The sequence below is a fragment of the Colius striatus genome, chromosome 11 (genome assembly GCF_028858725.1).
Source record: "Colius striatus isolate bColStr4 chromosome 11, bColStr4.1.hap1, whole genome shotgun sequence".
Classification (NCBI taxonomy): domain Eukaryota; kingdom Metazoa; phylum Chordata; class Aves; order Coliiformes; family Coliidae; genus Colius; species Colius striatus.
This window is the reverse complement of record NC_084769.1, coordinates 7,537,252-7,560,791: the sequence shown is the minus strand read 5'-3', so window position 1 is coordinate 7,560,791 and position 23,540 is coordinate 7,537,252. Positions and strand designations below refer to the sequence as shown.

The 23,540-nt window shown below is 47.5% G+C and overlaps 1 protein-coding gene across 1 annotated transcript; it reads right to left on the bottom strand.

Annotated features, from left to right (window-relative positions):
- Positions 1-526: 526 nt before the first annotated feature.
- On the bottom strand, positions 527-21,421 carry LCT (lactase). Its single transcript, XM_062005242.1, has 17 exons — positions 20,770-21,421; positions 18,319-18,398; positions 15,538-15,621; positions 14,909-15,011; positions 14,190-14,268; positions 12,783-13,470; positions 11,787-12,432; positions 8,949-10,505; positions 8,373-8,641; positions 7,651-7,941; positions 6,738-6,936; positions 5,968-6,170; positions 5,512-5,621; positions 4,227-4,361; positions 3,123-3,346; positions 1,354-1,590; positions 527-735 (listed from the first exon to the last, which is right to left on the bottom strand). Exons 1-17 carry the CDS (start codon positions 21,419-21,421, stop codon positions 527-529), a joined length of 5,766 nt encoding a protein of 1,921 aa, XP_061861226.1.
- Positions 21,422-23,540: the final 2,119 nt, after the last annotated feature.

Below are 23,540 nucleotides of genomic sequence, written 5' to 3'. Positions count from 1 at the left end.
CCTCATCTGGGAGCATCCCACATCAAAATCTGGTACAACACATGGGAAAGAGTGGGACAGGAAGAAAAACAACGGGTCTCTGCCACTTTCTGTGATAATGTTCATAGCAGCGTGGTGCAGCTCCAGAGCCCGGGAGGTGTTCCAGCTGTGCAGCAGCTGCACCAGAGCAGGGGGCTCTCCTAGCTCGGTTTTCAGCAGTATAGACACCAATCTTAAAAGCACTAAAGCAGCAGAGCCCTTGGAGCTGCTCTCCCATCCCTTGGAGACCTGCAACATCCAGGGGGAGATGAGATGATGAAGCAGGAGCAAGGTGAAGTTCAGAATCTTTGTGCAGATGGGAACAAGCACTTTTACTTGAAAGCAGTCAAGTCACTAATGCCTGGGGAGAAGAGACAGCTCCCTTCACATTTTGAAGCTGGTAAGCAAACAGCACAAGCTCTAAGGGCAGCCATAAAGTGGCAGGAGCAAAAGCACTGCGTTCCTCTTCCAGTAAAAAGCCCACAGGACCACTTTAGCAAGCGCAGACTTACAGTTTGCTGAGTTCCACATGTGGTTGTTTAGGGGATCTTTTGGATAATTTCCCATATGTGTATGCCAAAAGAGCCAAGACCAACACTCCAACTCCCAGAAGAGCAAAAAGGATGTAGAGAGCTGTTTCTGCACTTTGTGATGTCAACTGTAATCCCAGGAAGTGCACGCTGGTACCTGCCTCTGGCCTGGGCTCCGGGGCTGGCACTGCCCAAGGGAAAACAAGAAGAAAGCAGGAGCTATGTGAGATCTTCTCTGTGTGTTGTCCCTTCCTCCCACTGCACAGCTTTCCAGGTTTGTTACTGTGGGGGTTGCTGTAACAGTGTGGGACCAGGGACTGTGATCATCCCCAAAAGCCCACAGTACCCGTGGCTGCTGCTTGGCCTGCTCCTCTGCTTTAGAACAGGTAAATGACAAAAAGAATTGGTATTTCCTAACCCCTCATTTGTATAAAACATTCAAAGGTATTTCAGTATTCCCACACTATTGGCTTTTTTAAGGTGTGTGGTTTGTAAACCGCCTGAGGCAGCTCTGTTCATCAGAGGAAAGGAGAATGGAATAATTTCCCTCTGCTGCCTTTTGGAGACAGTTACTGAGGTGCTATCACACAAGGTTTAGTCATGCTGGTTCTGCATACACAAGTGCCATCATTCCCCAGGAGTGTCTTCAGCTCTACCAGCCTGTCAGTCTGTTAACAGGAACAGTCAGTGCACTACTGTCCTTCAGTGTGCTGCAGAGAAGGGTGGTGTCTGTAAAGACCGTGGCTGACAGAAAGCTTTTGGCATTAGAGTCTGGTGCACACGCGATTTCCAACACATCACTTACCTTCAGGCTCCACTTGCTGACAGGGATGGGGGCCCGTCGCTGGGTCTGGAAAGCCATTGCAGCTGATGATCTGTGAGTAAGCCCTGGCAGAGGCCTTGGGGCTCCGGGGCAAGCTGGGGTCAGTGAAGTTCACGTTGTAGAAGCCAAACCTCTCCTCAAAGCCCACTGCCCACTCGAAGTTGTCCATCAGCGTCCACGCCGTGTAGCCTCGTAAGTCGACGCCATCGAGCACAACAGCTGTTGGGGGACCAGACAGAAGAGGTTGGGGGTGTGGTCACAGATCACGGAATCAAAAAGGCTGGAAGGGACCTCAAAGGCTTATCCAGTGCAACCCCCCTGCCAAAGCAGGACCACCTAGAGTAGGGCACACAGGAACTCATCCAGGTGGGTTTGAATGTCCCCAGAGGAGACTCCACAGCCCCTCTGGGCAGCCCCTTCCAGTGCTCCCTCACCTGAACAGTGAAGAAATTCTTCCTTGTGTTTCTTTGGAACCTCTTATGTTCTAGCTTGTACCTGTTGCTCCTTGTCCTACCATTGGCCATCACTGAGAACAGCCTGGCTCCATCCTCCTGACACTCACCTTTTATGTACTTGTAAACATTAATGAGGGCACCCCTCAGTCTCCTCCAAGCTAAAGAAAGAGCCCCAGCTGAGGAGGCATCAGCACTGGCCTGAAGATGCTCAGGGGCACAGCAGGCAGGTCATTGCCACTTTGGCCTCATTGGTTTTGCCATGCCCCTGTTCCCATGTCTCTCATTGCTTTGAGGGAGGGCAGCTGCTGAGTTACAGCTAATGAGCACCCAGGGTAGCTGAGCACACTGCCTTCCTCAGCTCCAAACACCACAGCTTTTGTCCAATAAGCAAAGGATTTAGAAACAGAAGAAAACCAGCAACACACAACCAATGCTTAAGCAAGTTCTGCAGGGTCTGGCTGCCAAAAGGCAGGAAATGAGCACTGTCTCAACTCTGGCTGCCAGGTCCCAGCCAGCAAAGCAAACTGAAAAAGCCCTTCCGCCATGTCGCTTGACCCCGTGCTGCCACTGAAGCCAGCCTGGGGTTTGCTTTTCTTCTGTTTTTGAAAAAGCTGCAGCTTTTAGACACAGCAGTAGTCAAACTAGCAGTCAAACTAGGTATTCAGCAAGCAGTAGTACCTTCTCTTGTCAGAATCAGCTACACAGTGAAGCTGCAGTTCTACTGAGCCCAGGGTTTGTCCTTCCTTTACAGCACCTTTTCCTCCAAAGCTGTGGCTATCCATGGGTTTCCTGTTAAACCCAGAGGCTCTCAGAAATGGACACAGAGTAAACCCAAAGGCTACCAAGATGATCAGGGGACTGGAGCATCTTTCTTATGAGGAAAGGCTGTGGGATCTAGGGCTGTTTAGCCTGGAGGAGACTGAGGGGGGGACCTCATCATCACTTGTAAGTACCTAAAGGGTGGGTGTCAGGAGGATGGAATGACATTTTTTTCTGTAGTGTCCAACAACAGGACTGAGGGTAAGGGACATAAGCTGGAACACAGAAAATTCCACTTAAATATGAGGAAAACCTTTCCTGTTGAGGCTGCCCAGGTAGGGTGTGGAGTCTCCTCCTTTGGAAGTTCCCAAACCCACCTGGATGCATTCCTCTGCCCCCTGATCAAGGAGAACCACCTTTAGCAAGAACTGGAAGAGGTTCCAGCTCTTCACAGCTTGCTTCATACACATCAGTCTTGTGGTGACACACTGCTGCTCTCTAGAGATCCATATGACCAGACTTAATAATCACTCTTACCTTTCAGCGCTTGGTTGATGTAGCTCCGGTGGTAATGTGTTCTCCAGGTGTCATTCAAGTCCAAGTCTCCCCTTTCTGAGATGCCATTTTCAGTCACAAAAATGGGAGGGTTGTTGTACTCTTCCTTTATCCACTTGAGGAGCTTTCGGAAGCCAAAGGGTGCCACTTTTAGCCAGAGGGATCCAGAGCCCAGCCAGCTGCGGTCGGCCACCGAGGCTACACCCCTGTGGAGGAGCACACACTGATCAAGGGACCAGTTCCAGCTCCCACAGCCCTGCCCCTCACTGCCTGCCCCAGGGATGACCCTGTAGCACAGAAGCTGGTGAAAGCACAGCAGGTGTGGCTGGATCTCACACCTGTGTCCTACTTTGCTTTACAATCACATGCTGCTTTCAACAACGGCAGGGGATGGATGTGATGTCAGCTCCAAATCTTTGACACCATTTCTACTGTTGAACGTGTAACCTCTCCAGCAGCTTGAACTGAGGGGCCCAGAACTGGACACAATATTCCAGATGCAGTCTCACAAGGGCAGAGCAGAAGGGGAGAAGAACCTCTCTCAACCTGCTGCCCACAGCCCTTCTAATCCACCCCAGGATGCCACTGGCCTTCTTGGCCACGAGGGCACATTGCTGGCTCACACTCATCCTGCTGCCCACCGAGACCCCCAGGTCCCTTTCACCACTCTCTAAGCATTCATTCCCAACCTGTACTGGTACATGGGGTGATTCTTTCCCACATGCAAGACTCTACACTTGCCCTTGTTGAATTTCATTAGCCTGGGGGCACTAAATGCAATAAATTCTGTCTACAGCTGCTCCCAAGCCACTGGGAGTCACCTCCTTCCCTGCACATTCCTTCCTTTAGTAGATCCCTCTCTAATTGTCTTTGTCCTGTTTTAACCATTCACATTTATCCCCAGGCCTGTAATTAAAAAGGCTATTGCTGTATTTCTGTGAGAATAACAGCACCACAGGTACTGTTTGGGGATATTTTCCCCACAATGGGTTATAATGGCTCACAGTACCCATTTCATGGCTGTATTGGCTGCTCAGTTGGCCCAGGCACCTTTTACTTGAGCAATGATTTGCATTCATCTCTTACCTGTCAGAGTCATACGACAGGACACCCACAGGATAGTTTAAGTTGTATGTTAAAACTGTAGTGTAGTGATTGAGGCCAAAGTAGTCATATGTGCCTTTAATTCTTTGCTTTTCACTTTCAGTGAATTCTGGAAGCCTGCAATAGAAAACAAACACAAACCCCTCAGAACATCAGTGTTCTCAGGATTTCCCCTTCTTTTGCTTCTCCCCCTCCTCAGTGCTGGTGTATAAACAGCTTGTGCTAGAATATGTAACTCCTGCTGCCTGCTCCAATGTCCAGAAAAAGAGACATGATGGCTAGAGGTCCTGTCCTGCTTATGGTCAAACAAGAAGCCTGACCATCACCCTGCTTTATGTGACAAGAAACAGCATTTGTCCAGTCAGGAACACGTGAGGAGGAACCAGTGACCATCATTTTAGTTGTCATGCTGCTTAAATCAACAATGGCTGAGGAAAGGCTGCGGGAACTGGGGCTGTTTAGTCTGGAGAAGAGGAGACTGAGGGGGGATCTTATTAACATTTACAAATATCTAAAGGGTGGGTGTCAGGAGGTTGGGACAGCCCTTTTTTCTATGGTATCTAGTAACAGGACAAGGAGTAATGGGATGAAGCTGGAACACAAAAAGTTCCACTTAAATATAAGAAAAAACTATTTCAGTGTGAGGTGAGGGAGCCCTGGCACAGGCTGCCCAGGGACAGTGTGGAGGCTCCTTCCTTGGAGGTCTTCAAGACCTGCCTGGACATGTTCCTGTGTGACCTGATCTAGGTGAACCTGCTTCTGCAGTGGGGTTGGACTAGATGATCTCTAAAGGTCCCTTCCAACCCCTACCATTCTATGATTCTAGGTGATGTCAGCTCCAAATCTTTGTACCTTGACAGCCCTGTGGAGACCCAGGGCTCCAGTGTCTGTGAGTGACCTGTCTCAGCCCCTCGATCCCACAAGAGCATCACTTCAGAAGGACCAATGAGTTCTCAGTGCTTGAGTTCAATACATAGTTTTAAGAAGAACCACATGAGCTGTGGCTATCAGGTAAAGCACCCTGTCTAACACATTTTACTATGTCACTCTGAGCTGCCAACTTACTGGCTTGTTACATTAGTGGATTGAGTTTGCAAGAGAGGCAAAGGCAGGAACAGGCAAAGTAGAGCTTTTCTGTGAGGACACAGTTAACATTTTTACAGTAACATTGCAACAGAATGCCTGCAATTTAACACTTCAATGAGCAAAGCAGGTTTGAGCACACATAGCAAGTGAAGCAAAAGCAGGCAGGTGCTGGGGCTCTTACCGGGACTGGCTGAGGCCCTGAGCCACGCTGCGCTCCCGAATCCTCCTCTTCATCACTTCGCTGTAATCGCCATTCTTGAAAATGGGATGAGCAAACCAACCTAGAAGAAACTAAGCCAGGAAAGGAAGGGAGAAGGATAAATTAGGGATCAAACCTGAGGGATTTAACCACTTCTCCTCCATGTGCTGCTTTATAGGTAGTACCTGAATTTACAATGAATGGGCAGGTGGAGATACCCAGGGATGGCCCCAAAATGCCAGGACATTTGATAAGCTTTTGTCACTGCAACCATCTTTTGTCTCATTTCTATCCTACAGTTGATCAGCCACCAGAAAAGGGTGATGATGCCTCTGGCTCATCCTTTTCTTTCAGTGAGGTGCTGAGCTGTGTTCTGCGCATCCCCAGCACCCAGAGAGGGGATGCCGGAGGGCAAACCTGTGACCGGTCGTCCTGTACCTGCAGGTATCGTCTGGCAGCCTCGATGTCCTCCTGCTTGTGTGGGTTCCTTGGCTCTGCCCAGTCAGAGTTGATGGTGATAGAGATGGATCCTCCTTGTTTTGCCCGGTAGGTCTCGTTGTAGAGGTGCCAGGCTTCGGCGTGGGCCTTTAGCAAGTTGTGTCCCACCCTGTATGGGGCTCTCCCCGGCCGAGCGCCGATGCCTGCGGGGACAGGGGCAGCTCAGGGCCTGGGGCAGCAGCTCTCAGCCCTCTCACCAGCCCCTTCCAGGGCTGACACACTCCCAGGACACTCAGAACTATCCCCTCAGTGGATAACGTGCTGCAGCCTGATCCCACACTGCCCCTCAGCCTCTGCCCCACAGCAGGTTGCTGCTGCCAGCATGGAGAGCAGAAAGTTGTGTGATCAGCTCCCAGCCTTCCCCTTCTCTTGCACCTACCCTATAGCTGAACTCCTCCTGGCTTTCCTCCAGCCCTAACCCTTCTCCACTGTCCCTGGAGCCAAGCTGGAAAAGGGGCCTGTTACAGACAGCAAGTGTAATCTGGGGGTTGCAGAGGAGGGGTGGATTACAGGAGTGGAAGGATGCAACAGGCAAAGTGAAAGAAGGACCTGTTCCTCACATCACAACAGTCCAAATCCCATTTATCCCTGCCATACTGTCTCCCTTGCTCTGCCTTTACAACCCCCTAGCATCAGCTCTGCTGCAGCATAGAACAAGAGTTGTGCCCACAGCTCTGTGAAGGCTCTGTGGTTACACCCAGCCATCTTACCTGGAGCTGCTGTGCCCACACCATAGCCACAATATGCAGTGTTGTAGGGTTCATTGACGGTTATCCAGAATTTCACTTTATCTCCCAGTCTCTGGAAAAGGAGCTCAGCATATTCCTTAAACCTCTCAACTATAGTATCATTCTCCCACCCACCGAGGTTCTGCAGTGCCTGTGGGAGGTCCCAGTGGTAGAGAGTTACCTGTGGGGAAAGCCAGCAAGAGAAAGGACTCAGCCAGTCACTCTGACTTGCAGAAACAAGGACAGTAAACCCAGCCTCATTTATGAACAGAAATAAAATATGCTTTAATCTACAGCTACCTGTTCCTAATGGTGTTTGAGTTCGTAGCAATCACCCATGCACTCAAGCAAAATACCTTTTTGCCAGTGTTTGAGTAGCTTCAGGACGTGGGGAAATGAACTCTAGGGACTGCCTGATGGTGAAGATGAAGCTTTTACCAGAAACCACAACTTTGTGATAGCAAGAACTCCTCAGTGCAGAACTGCTGCACCTGCACTGCCTCTCAGCTGTAACTGCAGTCTAACAGGACACCTCTCTGGGCTGGTACAGCACTTGGGCCAGCCTACAGCAAGGTCAGGAAGGCACAGCTTTGCTCAGGCACTATCTGATGCTTGTGTAGCTGCTCCTGGATTGCCCCCTGTCTGGTGTACCAGCAGTTTGGGGAGGACAGAGACAGTCAGCAGTGGGGAAGCAACAGGCAGAACCAGAAGTCTATGGAGACAGGTCAGATTCACTCCCCAGTGCTGAAGGAGCAACAAACACGACTCCCTGTAGAACACAAGGACAACTTCTCTGGCAAGCAGGGCACGGATGGAAACACACACATGTGCTCTGGGCATCAGCCTTGGGTCCTGCTCTTTTTTAATTGCCTGAAATGTAACTGTTTTTACTTACCTGAGGCATAATGTTAGCTGCCAGGAGAGCATCAATAAGCCTCTCGTAGTAGTTCAGTCCCACTTCATTGATGTACCTGGTGGTCCCATCTGGGAGGACGCGGGACCAGGAGATTGAAAAGCGATAATGAGACACCTTGAGGCTTTTCAGCATTGCCACATCCTCCTGGATCTTGTGGTAGCTGTCACAAGCTACATCTCCAGTGGCATCATTGCTGATTTTCAGGGGAGTGTGAGAATACTGATCCCAAATGCTGAGTCCTTTCCCATCTGCTCTCCATCCTCCCTCGATCTGTAATTGAAGATGGAGGGGGAGAATTGTTAGTTAAATCCCAAATTTAGGGCAAAGAATTCAGCCACTTAGTCTTTGTGGTGACAATATTTTGTCTTATCAGCTTAAGACTAAAAAGAGCAATGTTTTTGCTGTGCCAAGCTAGCGAGACCTCCTGGGAATCAAGGTGAGATGTATTAGGAAAGCACAGTGTCACAGTGGCCCTGGTCAGTTCACCTGCAGCTCCACATTGGCTGGCTCTTGTGAAGCCCATGCTGCTCCCTCAATTCCTAACCATGCCCTTCAGTACCTCCAAGTTCCTTCCTTACAGAGCAGTCATTACATCAACCCTTGATTACAGTAAAATCTAACGTTACAAAAGCTGTAGCTGTCTCATCCAAAACGAATCAGCTGCCTGCAGACGCCGTAAGGGTACATCTCTGTTTGCTAACCTGATATGCTGAGGTTGCTACACTCCAGCAGAAGTTCTTTGGAAACTCTCCATACAAAAATCCATCTTCTTTTGGCAGTGGGATGCCATTGTTGTGGATGATTTCTGCATAGTACACAGCTGAGCGCCTCGGGGTTCTCGGCCTGCTGGCGTTGTCAAAATCAACCTGGTGCAGCCCAAACCTCGGGTCGTAACCGTTCAACCATTCAAAGCTGTCCATTAAAGACCAAGCGTTGTATCCTCTCAGATTAACACCATCCAACTTGTATGCTGAAAGACCAGAAAACAAATGCTAGAGCCCCAGTGGTAGAATCACATGTGAAGTGAAGGAATGCACATGCCAGCACGCCTGAGCTGCTCAGCTAAGATCAGTGAGACTCTTCAGAGCTAGAGGATATGAAGTACAAGTGGCCATGCAAAGGAGGTCACAAAAAGAAACCCTGTGTTTATACTGTGTTCAGAATATCTAAAGGCTGATATCAGCTACTTTTAAAATCTACTCTTCAGAGGAATAAAGTCACCAGAAATGCAGAGAGGAGAGGGACACCCCCAACAGGACACAAGCAAACACTGATACCTTTTAAAGCTTCATCGATGTATGTTTTGTAGTAAAATATCCTGCTGTTGTCATCAACATCTGATGTCTTTGTCCCCACCCCATTCTCAAGTATGTAGATGGGGGGATTGCCATATTCTTCTTTAACCCAGTTCAGAACCCTCCTCAGCCCCCAGGCCACAGCCCTGTGGGCAGCAACAGCTGAGGAAGGCCAGGAGCTGTCAACCTCTACTGAAACCTCCCTGTCATGCTCATAGGAGAAGGGCCTCAGGCGGGTCGTTGCGTGGGTCACGATGTTGGAGGTGTAGGAGTTGAAGCAGAAGACGTCCGCCGTGCCCCTGATGTACTCGCGCTCCTCCGCCGTGAACACCGGCAGGCGAGACGACGGCAAGTTCTGGAGCTCACTCCTGTTCCCCACTTTCCACTTCATCACCTCAGGGTAGTCCCCATTTTTGAAAATGGGGTGTGCAAACCACCCCACCAAAAACTGCAGGTACCTGTCTGCAGCTTCTACGTCCCTGGGGTCGCTCGGTGTCTTTGGCTCAGCCCAGTCGATGTTGGGGCACAGAGCGATGACCCCTCCCTGACTCGCTCTGTACTTGCGGTCGTACGTGTGGTAGACCCTGGCGTGAGCTTTCAGCAAGATGTGGGCAACCCTGTAGGGAGCGCTGCCAGGGTCCTTGACATTGGGTGGGAACTCCCCAGAGCCATAGCCGGCCCAAGCAATCACTTGGGGTTCGTTGAACGTTACCCAGAACTTCACCCTGTCCCCAAAGGTCTGGAAGCAGAAGTCCGCAAAGCTGTCAAACAGGTCAATGAGCACACTGCTCTCCCAGCCACCAACATCCTGCAGAGCCTGTGGCAGGTCCCAGTGGTACAGGGTGACAAATGGAGTGATGTTGTTTGCAAGCAGCCCATTGATGAGGCGGTTGTAGTAGTCAACTCCGTGACTGTTTATCGAGTCGTTCCTTCCGCTGGGGAAAATCCGGGACCAGGACAGGGAGAAACGATAATTCTTTACCCCTAAGGCTCTCAGCAGGTAAATATCTTCCTCCACCTTGTTGTAGCTATCACAAGCTGTATCTCCTGTATCGTTATTCTTTATATTCCCTGGGACGTGGGTGAAGTTATCCCAAATGCTGGGTCCTTTGCCATCAGCATCCCAACCTCCCTCTACCTGGTAGGCAGAAGAAGACACGCCCCATGTAAAGTCCTCTGGGAACGTCCCATAAAAGTACATGTCCCTTTCAAAGTCTGTTTGAGATGAGAACTTCTGCCAGACAACCTTTGCCTTGGAGGGAACTTCTGATGCTGGTAAACTTGGCAGCTTGTATGGCACGGGGAGGTCAAATGCTGCCGGTGCAGAAAACCCGTCCAAGACCTTGGATGGGAAGCCATTTTTTTCAATAACACTGGAATAGAAATAAGCAGATGCCTTGGGAGTCCTTGGTCTGCTGCTATCTTCAAAATCCACATGATGCAGCCCAAATTTTAGGCTGTACCCCTCTGGGCCTTCGAAGCCATCTACCAGGGATCGAACAATATACGACCGGACATCCACCGTGTCCAGTTTTACAGCTGTCACAGGAACAGAACAGACACTGTTACTCATCTGAACATTTCCTGAACGCTGCACAACACGAGCACCACAACTGAGGGTAACAGTGTGATAAGCCAAACACCTATGCCTGGGCTTTCAGGCAAAAAAGCCCCCATATAATGGGAGTATCTGGCAAGAAAAGCGCTCAGTGCTGTAATAGGAGCCGGTCAAATGCCTGGGGATAAAAAAGCATGAGGAAAGAAGTATTAGTCGAGAGGTATTTGGGTACAGGATACTTGTGCCACTGGTATCTTTTTCCCAGTGTTCTTGTTTTCAAGCATAATTCATCAATTTAGGCATATGGTGCAGTTTTAGATTTAAAGCTCCAGTTAAAGTGAGACATTACATGGATTTAGTGCTTGCCTATCTTCCCTGAGCACAGGAGCGTTTCACTCAGCAGTACAGTACAGTCAATACCAGCAGAGGCAAGTCCAGCATCCTTCCTCACTCTGCCTACAAAAAAAGCATTAAATCTCTTTCATTCCAGAAAAGTTGCCTTCCCAAATGCAGTCCATCTTCTGCTGAGGCATAACAGCAATGCTAAATGGTGTTTTCTGCAGGTCTTTTAACACTCCTATCAGAATATTGAGAACTAGGTCAAGAGGATCAAATGCTGTACACTGATGACCCAGCTATTTAATATAGTATATGTAATAAAGTTTTCCTTAAAGTATTGATTTGTGTATCTCAAGAGCATCAGTCAAGTCTGTATCTGAAACCTCAAACCTCTGTAGCTGTCTGGAACCTCATTCACTATGATTATTTCTACGTCAGTCGATAACACAGTTTGCAAAGATACAAGCAGACCTTGAACCTTGCCCAAAACGATCCAGATATAAATATCTCCCTAACAATTCTAACCTGAAATGGTACAGGATGTCATCAGATCTGCTTCATCAGTGTAGACATCATTCAGTCCTGATCTATGAGATCTCTGCAGGCAAAAGCCTGCCCCCTGGGAAATCACCTTCAGGGGAGTTGAATTACACAGACACTGTTCTCTCAGAGGGAATGATATTAAGGCCCAGGCTGCATTGAACTGTATCTATGAAAAACCCATTCCCATATCTAACCAGAATGGAGAGTTCCATCTTTGGACATCAGACAGGCTGAGCTATCCAACGTCTCACTACGTACACAACAGGCAGCTGACCTCGTACCCCTATGCAAGTGGTGATGTTTTAAACTTAATCACCCTGAAAGTGACAGCACAACTAATTGCCATTATTAAAGAGACCTAATTAACAATGCCTCTGTACCTTTGAGAGCCTCATTGATGTATCGGCGGAGATAATCCACTCGCAGGGTGTCGTTAGCGGGGTGCCCGGCGCCTTCCGTCGGCACACCGCTTCCTGCTATGTAAATTGGGATCTCTGTCCCTGTATATTCCTGGGACACGAACTTCAGCAGCCTCCTTAATCCCCAAGGGACCACGTGGATCCAAGAAGAGGCTGTCTGTGGCCAGGAAGGATCCACGTGCCAGGAGAAGTTCCCGATGCTCCCGTAGCTGGGCGTGCAGGTCCCGTTAGCCACGGCACTGACCAGGCGGGACGTGTAGTGGGAAAGGCCAAAGAAATCAGCAGTCCCTTTCACCCATGACTTCTCCTCCTCTGTAAACAGAGGCAGCTGGGCCACTGTTGTGGAGCACTGCTGGTTTGCTTCCCAGATCTGAGCCTTCAGGATATCTGGGTAATCACCATTAACAAATATAGGGTGAGCAAACCAGCCGAGCATGAACTGCAGGTACCTCTCAGCTGCCCTCACGTCCTCAGAGCTGGTGGGAGTCTTGGGTTCAGCCCAGTCCGAGTTCAGCACCAGCCCCACTTTGCCCAGCTGCTGAGAGCGGTATCTGTCATTGTACAGGTGCCAGACCTTGGCATGAGCCTTGAGAATGGTGTGAGCCACCTGGAGACAGCAAGCAGAGCAGTAAGTGTCACACACAAGAACCCTGAAGCATCGACGTTAATGCCGTGTGAGAATGTCATCCCCATCCAAAGGGAGAAATCTTGACAAAACACAACATCATAGCCAGAGTGCAGCAGGTTTTGGGTTAAGCAAAAGAATCTGACTGTCCCTCAACACCAGGTTTCAGAACAGGAAAATAAAACAAAGGCATGTAGCATCCATCAACTCCTCCATCTTTTTTTGCAAGTATCATAAACCCAACAAGCAAACAAGTTGTCTCAGAAGCCCCATTAGAGGAAAACAACACAACAATGGCAGCTGCAGGATCTTATTTATTGCTGTGTCCCTACCTTGTAGGATGCTACTCCTGGGTCAGTGATGCCTGGAGGATGCTCTCCGGTGCCGTAGCCAGCGTAGCTGATAACCCAAGGCTCGTGGAAAGTAATCCAGGTCTTGACTCGATCCCCAAAAGTGCTAAAGCAGAAGTCTGCATAGTTCACAAAAGCGTCAATGATACTGTCATTCTGCCAGCCACCAAGAACCTGAAGAGCCTGGGGGAGGTCCCAGTGGAACAGAGTCACCACGGGCTCAATGTTAGACTCTAGCAACTGGTTAATTAATTGGTTGTAATAATCAACACCCTTGGAGCTGATGGTCTCATTGGTGCCAGCAGGGAAAATTCTAGGCCAGGATACAGAAAACTTGTACAGTTGGGGATGAAGCCCCCTAAGCAGGTAGAGGTCATAGCTGGTTTTATAGTAGCTGTCACATGCCACATCTGCTGTTTGGTTCATGTAGACATGACTCGTGTGCCCAAACTGATCCCAGATGCTCTCTCCTTTCCCATCCTCTGCCCAAGCCCCTTCAATGTTAAAGGCAGCAGTGGACGTGCCCCAGAGGAAGCCACTTGGGAAGACATCTTGCAGAAAAGAATCCCTCTCTGATTCAGGCTGTTTGGCAAACATTTCCCAGACTGTTTGATAGGAGGAGCGAGGGGCAAGAACAGCATCTGGGTTCTCCTGGAGAGTGTTTGTTTTGCTGGAAACAGAACAAAAAGAAGTTACAACCTGCCAGGCAGATCCCAGTGCCACACAACTTACAAACTCAGAGGATGAAAGAATCGTTTGCTTCCCACTCAGCTGACATAAGCTGCTTAGGGTACAGTTCCTTTGTCACCAGATCAGTCCAACCTACTGCCATCCAGCTAGCTGACAAAGGGAGAGTGCAATGAACTAACTGCAGAGCAGCACAAGATGCACTTCTTGGCAGGTAGATTCTCATACTTCATTACAGCTAGCTCAAAGCTGCAAAGACCTTGCAGTGTGTAGCAGTTTCACATGCTACAACTGCTCTCATGGCTTTCCATGGGATAAAGCTAAAACTACTCAACTCTGCTTCTGTAATCCTTAGCATCTCCCTGCACAATGACATCTGTATTTCTGTAGGCACAACTGGCTTCTCTCCTACAAAAGTCTCTATTTCATGTATTTTTAACCGTCTTGCTCTTGGAAAATGTACTTGTTACTGTTGGCTTGAAGGTGCAGTCTCAGCAACCAAGGATGAGAGAGTGGAAGAGGATTACATTGCCTGTAAGAGCAGGTTAAAGGCTTATCTGTAATAGCAAGAGACTAGGTATTCCTTTCAGGAAGTAACACCAGACTTTACCACTGAAACTGTCTTGTGTCCACCTGCACATAAATTTCTAGAGGACACCATTTTATGACAGTATCTAAGTATATAAGGGACCAAAACTGTACCTTAAAACATGAGATGATGAGAAGTCCAAGAGCTCATTAACATCATACCCAATGACACGTGTCTCTTCTTTATTAAGAGCTGAAAATAAACAAGTTGCAAGTGATGGGACTTAGTTCCAGCTTAGCTGCCAGGAATTGCATGACACAACTTGTACATGCAATTACCCCTTTAGAAACAAGGTGAATTTCATAACCAATAGCTGTTTTGCTCAGATCAAACAGGTTGGGGTTTTATTAGATATTTACAATTTCATGTTAAAAATGATCACAGTAACATTAAAGTTGGAAAAGGTTTTTTGAGATCATTGAGTACAACCACTAACCCAGTACTGTCACATCTACACACATCCCTCAGCCTCGCATCTATGTGGCTTTTAAATCCTTCCATGGATGGGGACTCCATCACTTCCCTGAACAGCCTGTGCCAGTGCTTGACAACCCTTTTGGTGAAGAAATTTTTCCCAATATCCATCTAAACCTCCCCTGGTCCAATTTGAAGCTGAGGAAAATGACAAAAAGCTTTGGGGGAAGACTTCCTTCATCCTCTCCCTCAACACACACCATCCTCCCATAATTTTCCAAGAAGGCTATGAAAGAAACCATAAAGTTATTTCATCTAACAGCAGTGGTCTGGACTGGGCAATCTTGAACACCCTCTGTAATTTGCCACACAGAGCTCAGCTAAAAAACTCTCCTCCTTCTTGAAATAAGTCACTCACCTGTGATAATGGCAGCTACTGGTGTGAAAAGGTTCTCCTCCATGGAACCACAGTCAAGGAACTTTAGACTGAAAATCAAGATGTCTGTGTGCTTCCAGACATTCTGCAAAACCAGAGGTCAGAGACTTCATTAAAAAGAAACATCAGCCATCTAGGAAGAACACACTCTTGGCATTTGTTGCTTTTAACAGAGGATAGGAAACAGCTAGAAGAATGAGAATTGGTGATAAAATTCAAAGTTAAAATCACAAATCAACGGAGTAAGCACTAAATACCACCCACTATTTTTCTAATGCCAAGTGATTAGCTCGACAGCTTAAGGTTGACTTAAGATGTGAAAGAGAAGGTCTTGCAGCGCTGGACAAAAGAATGATGCCATTGCAGTTGTTCTGACATCAGCAATGAGCATTGACCAAAATGAGGCTTTCCAGCACTTTCAAACACCTGTTTTCAAGTGAGAATAACATCAGAGAAGTGAGCAGTGTGCAGCTGTTTCCTACTGTAGCTGTTGCCAGAGCTCTCACGGCAAAATCAGAGCTGAAAAATCAAAATCAAGAAACATGAAATTCCCCTTCCATTTATGGTCTGTTGTCTGCTGCTCTAATTTTAACGCTGTGCATTTAAATTACCTGGAGTTCACTCAGTTCGTGGTAGAACACTGTTTCATTTCCACAGCAGTACTGAAGGCTGAGTGACAGGAAGCCTAACGAGTCCTGGAAACAGGAGAAGAACCATCTGAAGTACAATGTACTCTCTTTTTTTTTGCAGGTCTTTGATTACAAGTATGTAAAACTGAACTGTTTGATTGGTTTAGGCCCATCAGGGAACAAAAGACCACGATTAGCCTCGAGTACCGAAGAGGCTGAGAATTGCTCAAGGGCAGGGAGGGCTTAATTGCCGCTGAAGGTTCAGGACAAAACAGACCAGGCTACTCGGTTTGGGGAAGAAAACAGAGACTAATTTAATGCAACATCAACTAAAACATAACCTTAAAAGCCCAAACATAACCAAAATGAAACAACACAGAGTGGTACAACAATGAAGAGTCCAACCAGCCCTTTTAAGAACACCTTCTTGCCACCCCTCCCCTCTGCCCGGACTCAGAGCCCTGATCCCGGGGTTTTTGCCTCCTCCCCCCTGAACGGCCCATGGGGGCAGGCAGTGGGGGTTTCAGGCAGTCTATTCCTGATAGCTTCTGCCGTTTGTCCCTCCTCAGGACAGGTGGCTCTGCAAGCCCGTGGGGTCCCTCACACACACACACAGCCCTGCCCGGGCTGCTCTGACCTGCGTTCATCCCAAGGCTGCAGCTCCTCTCTGCCTCTCATGAGGGGCTGCTCTGGGCCCGCAGGCTCCAACACAGCCTGGGTCATGGCCGTCTCCCCACACAGTGCCTCGCCCGTCCGGGCTCACTCACACGGAGCTGCTGGTGGCTCTCAGCCCTGCCATGGCCCTGCTGGGGTTGCAGGGATACAGCTGCATTCTCGCCACGGCTTGCAGAGGGGTCTCTGGTCTATTGCTTCTCCTTCCTTCCTCCTCTGGCTGTAGGATCCGCGTGGTCGCCTCCATCTTGTATCACTCCTACACCTCCAGCCAGCACTTCAAATTCCCCTCCCCAAATAGTGCTGGCAGAGGCAACAGATTGGCCCAACCGGGCCGGAGGTGGGTCTGAACCCAGGAGCCAGGGGAAGAGTCCAAAAACTCTTTACCGGGTCTTCACTGCAACCCCCTCCCCCTGTTACTAAGCAAAAGCTGCTCCTTGCTAAACCATGACACTGAGTAAGATCCATTGCTGGAGGACAAAGTCATACAGCCATACAGGACCCCTGGATGATATAATGAACAGAAACTGGATCCTGTAAGGGAAGATGCATTTTGTATCTCTCCTTCTAAACAAAGATTTTAATAGCTAAAGGAAATTGGAGGAGTATTTTATGAATTTAATACTTATGACTAACAGATGACCTTTTAACTAGTAAGACTGAAGAAGTCTATGATTAATCAGAGGAACCTTTGCAACTACGTGGTTCAGGTAGGCCTTTATCAATAAACCCTTTGAGGAGTGTCCACCTCAGCAATCTTTAATCATTCCAAACGACTTGTGTTATCCCCCTGGAAGTGCTCAAGCTCAAGAGAATAGATTGCACTCTTCTATTAAACCAGATGATGAAGCTGAAAAAAGCCTCATCAGCTTTCAGCTTATTTTTCAGTCCAAGGTTTTCTTCTAGTTTAGTCAGCTTATCTAACACAACATCTTTCCTCTCCCTACAAACCACACCTCGCTTATATTCTTGAATGCCAGGCCTGCAGCATTTCTTACACTGCCACTAAATGTTGAAGGCTTGTGAATCCAAGCATAAAACCTGCACTCTCATTTGTTCAGTACATCCTACATCAACATCCTCCAGGTGAAGACAACCACTAATAGAGGGCTTGGCTTTAACACAAAAGATGCCATAATCTTTGTTGAGATTATATTCTCCTCCTGTGGTACCATCCCTGTGCAACTAGATCATTTGCAGCATAGTTGTGTGTTTTAACGTAATAAGAACATCCTTGATAAGCAGCTAATAAGCAGTTATTTAAAACTAATAAATGGCCACATCTGGAGTCCTGTGTCCAGTTCTGGGCTCCCCAGTTCAAGAGAGACACAGAATTGCTGAAGAGAGTCCAACAAAGGGCTACAAAGTTGATGAGGGGACTGAAGCACTGTTCTGATGAGGAAAGGCTGTGGGATCTGGGGCTGTTTAGCCTGGAGAAGACCTCATCAGTGCTTGTAAATACCTAAAGGGTGGTTGTTGAGAGAATGGGGCCAGGCCCTTTTCTGTAGTGCCCAGTGACAGGACAAGAGGCAACAGGCACAAGCTGGAATACAGGAGGTTCCACTGGAACATGAGCAGAAGCTTCTTTGCTGTGAAAGTGAGGGAGCCCTGGCACAGGCTGGTCAGGGAGAGTGTGGAGGCTTCTTTTCAGGAGGTTTCCAAACTCACCTGGACACGTTCCTGTGTGACCTGATCTAGGGGAACCTGCTTCTGCAGGGAGCTGGGCTGGATGATGTCTAGAGGTCCCTTCCAACCCCCACCATTCTGTGATTCTGTGCAAATAAAGTATCTGTTTCTTGGGCGGTGCTTGAAGTAGACTTGCAAAGAAAATAACAATGGCTACTCCTTTTTGCAGGCACCTTTTGAAGGTCATTTAAGCAAGTATACTGTTAAAACTGCCAGTGGTGAGAGCAAAGATGTCTCTACCCATCCTAATCAGTGCCTCCCAGCCAGGAAGGGATACTGGAGCAATTTTTAAAAGTCTGTCAGCTTCACATGATCAAACTAATCAAATAAAGCTTTATAGAACCTGCACATAAAAATCAGGCTAATCACACCAAACCCATGAAATAATTTCTAGTAAGGAGTTACCTGAAGAGAAACCAAAAGTGATTCTGATGAAGCACTATCCAAGATGTGACCCACTCCTAAAGCAATGGACAGCTTTCCACCTTGAGAACAAGAAATAGGCAGTCTATTAGTAGGGAATGAAGGACCAAAAAAAATTAGTTTATTGCAGTTATTTTTAAAGTCAGTTGAACATTTTTGAAGCTGTGGATCATCAGATAGAGCCCTAGGTAGCTGTTTGCAGAAGCATACAATAGTTTCAGCTGGAAGAGACCTTTATCATATCAAGCCTTTGTTCCAGCCCTATCAACCACTAGACCATTTCCCTAAGTGCAACATCTACCCTTCTCTTAAACCCCTCCAGGTGTGGTGACTCCAGCACCTCCCTGGGCAGCCCAATGCCTGACAACCCTCTCAGCAAAGAAATTCCTCCTCAGATCCAGCCTGAACCTCCCCTGGTGCAACTTGAAGCTGTTTCCTCTTGTTCTATTGCTTGTTACTGGGGAGAACAGACCAACCTCACCTCACTGCAACTTCCTTCCAGGTAGTTGTAGAGAGCCAGAAGGTCTCCCCTGAGCCTTCTTTTCTCCAGGCTACACAGCCCCAGATCTCTCAGCCGTTCCTCCTATGAAATGTGCTCCAAAAGCGGTGTTTCTACAGTGGTTAAGTTTTGAAATCCATTCTCTGCTGGATGCTGCAGAAATGCCAGAGGTTTGGGGGGCCAGGTTATGTGTGAGGGAAGCTGAGCAGCTTCTAAAGTGTGAACTGTACTGCCAAACATTTCTGACACAGGTAGGTTAAAAAATTGGCAAAAACACCCCTCTGAACTCAGCCAGCTCTACTAGTTGTCTGCCTGAGAGATGAATTCCAGACAAGGCAGACCCATGAGGACAGCTGCTTAGAAAACCCATCATTATAAGAGGGGAAATTCTCTTTTGTCTGTGTAACACAGGTAGAGTTAAGGTTTAATTACTTAAAAATCCCAGTGTCTGCAATGAGGAAAGTCAAACAAAGGACACTGCAGAATTCCTCACACTATTATGTCTCAGGAGGCTTCTTGTGCCTTGTCTCTTCACAGTTTCAAGTACATTTCAGGAAGTTTTTACTCTTTCCTCTGTTGGTCAGGAGGACTATTATCTACAAAATAGCTTGATGATTATGACTGTCATGGCACACAGGAAGAAAAACAGACTAAGACTGGATTGAGTAATTTTTAAAGTAATTTGTAACTGATAGAGATAATGAAGTTGGATTGATATTTTGTTTCATGTTAGTTTATTTAAGTTAAATCATTTTACTTTGGTTAAATGAGAAATGTCATTTCAAACCACAAGTTTCAAGCAGCTTTTTAAAAGACATTTTCAGAGATTTCCACCTTTTGGATGGAAAGGTGAGAGTTGAATTTGACCTGATTCTTCAGCTAGATCTGCACCTCCAAAGCCATATTCCTTGAGAGCACAGAATCACAGAATGGTAGGGGTTGGAAGGGACCTCTAGAGATCATCTAGTCCAACCCCTTGCTAAAGCAGGTTTCACTCAATCAGGTCACACAAGAACATGTCCAGGTGGGTTTGGAAACCTTCAGAGATGGAGCATCCACACCCTCCCTGGGCAGCCTGTGCCAGGGCTCCCTCACCTCAACACCAAGGAAGCTTCTGCTTATGTTCCAGTGGAACATTCTGTGTTCCAGGCTTGTGCCTGTTGCCCCTTGTCCTGTCGCTACAAGACTGGCCCCATCCTCTTGGCGCCCTCCCTTTAGGCATTTACAAGCATTGATGAGGTCAGTCTTCTTCCCCTTTCTAGGCTAAACAGCCTCATGTCTCACAGCCTTTCCTCATAAGAGGTATTTCAGTCCCATCATCATCATGCCTTAATGAAAACGCCTGCACAGCCACTGACTGATGGCATTGTCTTCCTCTCTTAACTAAACTTACAGCAACTGCAGTCCCAGTTTTCAATGACACTGAAGTAAGGAATAAGGCTTTGTAAATGAGAAGTCTGGGCAGGAATCAAAGGTTCCTCTTTTTACTCTCTATTAAAACTACATTTAAGGCTTAGTGTATGAACAACATGAGACTAAGGTTCATCAGGGGCATCTGATGAACTAACAGTGGGATAATACAGATAATGGCCCTTAGAGAAAAAGTATACAAAAGCCTTTTATTTGATTTTGAAGTACTAGTTTCTGATGCTCAGATTAACTGCAGGCTGATGGCTAAAAGGCTAAATCCAAACCTGCCCACATACACATATGTATTATCCCCAACTAGTTCCATCATCAAGTCAAACGGGATCACCAGTAAATTATAAAACTGATGAAAATAAGGGATTAGAAGAAATCCTTGAGTAACAAGCTCCTGTCTAATTCAGAGAGCACTGACAGCATACTCACACTGAAGCATCTGTGTGAATCCCATCACAAAACACTAGTGAAAAAGTCACATCAAACCCAATCCCCCTCCCCGTTCTCCTTACCCGCCGGTGAGTATCTCTCGTGGTAGGTGGTGTAGGCCCTTTGGTGAGCAGCAGCTAGGGCCTGGGGCTCAGCTCGGGGCAGACTTCTTAGGACTCCTGGCAGGTCACTGAAAGTGAGCCACACATCAACCAGATCCCCAAAAACTCGGAAGCTGAACTCTGCATATTCCACAAAAAGGTCAGCAAAAGCGTCAGCTTTGCCACCCACGGCCCGTGTGGCCACGGCACTGGGGACATGCTGGTGATGCAGAACTACCACTGGCTTGAGGGCTGCAGCAACCAGGGTCTTGAGCAGCTCCTGGTAGCACTGCACTTGAGCTTCATCTGGCTTGCTGGCATTCCCCTCTGGCAGAACACGTGCCCAGGGCAGGAAGACCTTGTAATGCGTCACCCCGATCTCACGAAGGTGGGAGAAGTACTGGGGCAGCTCAGGAGGCACCACATGGTGTTGGCACAGGTAATCATGAGCTTCAGCCACGGCAGGGCCCTCACCTTCCCTTGGCAAGACTTGGTTCTGCAGATGCAATCTATCTATTAACTTGCTGGGGAGAGGTCCAGCAATGGTGATAAAACCCTGAGCAAATTCCCCATGTACCCCAAGGCTTGGGAAGACCAACAGAGAGTAGATGATTGTCTTGGAAATCAGCTCCATTTCTGGCCTGGCTTCTCAAACAGCTAATCCATGCTACTTATATTGCAGTAGAAGTAATATTTAACTGAAATTATCTATTACACAGATAAACATACCCAGAACTGGCTGACACTAGGATGATAACAAACGAGGACTTGCAATCAACAGATGAACAAACAAAGAGACAAACACAAAAACCACTCAATTAGCTGGAAAAAGGTCTTGTGGAAACATTTTCTAAGATGCTCAGGTTTCCCTTTATGCTTGGACATCAACTGACATTTACTGATACTGTCTTTATTTCAGAGGAAGATAAAAGAAGTGGACAATGCTTTTCATTTCCTCTCGGCCTTTTACTTTGGCTTAAGAGGAAACCCGGCAGAGCTATGGATGCACAAAATAAGAGCAATTATCTGCATTGCTAGGGCTGGGTGCCACCATAGTTCAAGGTATGCAGGACAGCTAGAGGCACATTTGTGCTCCATTTCTTGGGTGCATAAAGGAAATCTGAATTCTGGCATCTTACCCACTTGGAAAAGTAGCCATGTCATGAATTCAGGCAGCAGCAGGAACAATCTGAGTCCTCATTTCTGATAACATCAAGGAATTTGAATATAATCTTATTGCTTTCCAATGTACTCCTTCCTTCAGCCTTGAAAATACATGCTCTCTCAGCAGGGTGAACACATACAGATCACCTGAACTGCTGCAGGGAAGAGAGAATTCAACTCTTCCACATTCAAACACAGCAAAACTAAAGAGCTGAGAACATTTGTTGCCTAAATATAGAACACGTTTAAATCAACTAAACACAAAACTCTACACAACTACATGGAAAAATCTGTTTCATCTCTGAGTTTATATGCTGTAACAACCAGCTTTTTTGTCTGAGACAGCCCTGGAATCACCTGAGTAATCTACTGCTCTGTCAAGCAACATCAAGTTACAGTACAAAATGCCTTTGCAACGTTTGCTGTTATTCAAAGAATCTCACAGCTTCCACAGGGATTGTAATTTGTGTACTTTGACCTTGCTTGATTCCCAAGTGACCAATTTCTTTCTAGGAAGCTGTGAAAATCCTGCAGAAACACTGTGCTTACTGTTCTGAACAACTTTTGTTTTCTTTCTCCTGCTGTTTGAAGAGAAACTTTACAGCACCACCTCCTGCTTATTTTTCAGTAGAGCAGTGTTAACTCCACAGGCAAACACCTTTCTGAGCCCATGAAGCTGACAGAACCAGGGAAAGGGAAGCAGAGAACAAAACAAATACTTTCTCCAATAAAAAGAATATTATCAAACCAAAGGTTGGGGGGGGGGGGGAAACACAATGAAGTATAAACATCTTCCTGTCCTTATTTTGAAAGTAAATGAATGACATGGAGTAACATGAGACTGTTGTCACAGGTGGGTGGCAGTTTTTAATGAAATGTTAGAATCATAGAATGGTAGGGGTTGGGAGGGACCTTTAGAGATCATCCAGTCCAACCCCCCTGCAGAAGCAGGTTCACCTAGATCAGGTCACACAGAAATGTGTCCAGGCGGGTTTTGAAGACCTCCAAGGAAGGAGGCTCCACAACCCCTCTGGGCAGCCTGTGCCAGGGCTCCCTCACCTCAACGGTGAAATAGCTCTTTCTTATGTTTAAGTGGAACTTCTTGTGTTCCAGCTTCATCCCATTACCCCTTGTCCTGTTGCTTAGCTACTACAGAAAAAAGTGCTGCCTCAACCTCCTGATACTCACCATTTAGATATTTGTAACTATTAATGAGATCCCCCTCAGTCTCCTCCAGACTAAACAGCCCCAGTTCCCGCAGCCTTTCCTCATAAGGAAGATGCTCCAGTCCCCTGATCATCTTGGTGGCCCTGTGCCGGACTCTCTCCAGAAGTTCCCTGTCCCTCTTGAGCTGCAGCCCAGAACTGGACACAGGACTCCAGATGTGGCCTCACCAGAGCAGAGTAGACAGGGAGAAGAACCTCCCTCGACCTGCTGCCCACACTCTTCTTGATGCATCCCAGGATGCCATTGGCCTTCTTGGCCACGAGGGCACATTGCTGGCTCATGGTTAGTTTATTACCAACCAACACTCCCAGGTCTCTCTCTGCAGGGCTGCTCTCCAGCAGGTCAATCCCCAGCCTGTCCTG

Coding starts and splice junctions, on each gene's coding strand:
- LCT (XM_062005242.1), bottom strand. CDS start 21,421: ATGGAGCTGATTTCCAAGACAATCATCTACTCTCTGTTGGTCTTCCCA. Junction 3,347..4,226: donor CTGTCGTATGACTCTGACAG/GTAAGAGATGAA, acceptor GCTCCTCCACAG/GGGTGTAGCCTCGGTGGCCG. Junction 1,591..3,122: donor CATCAACCAAGCGCTGAAAG/GTAAGAGTGATT, acceptor GTCCCCCAACAG/CTGTTGTGCTCGATGGCGTC.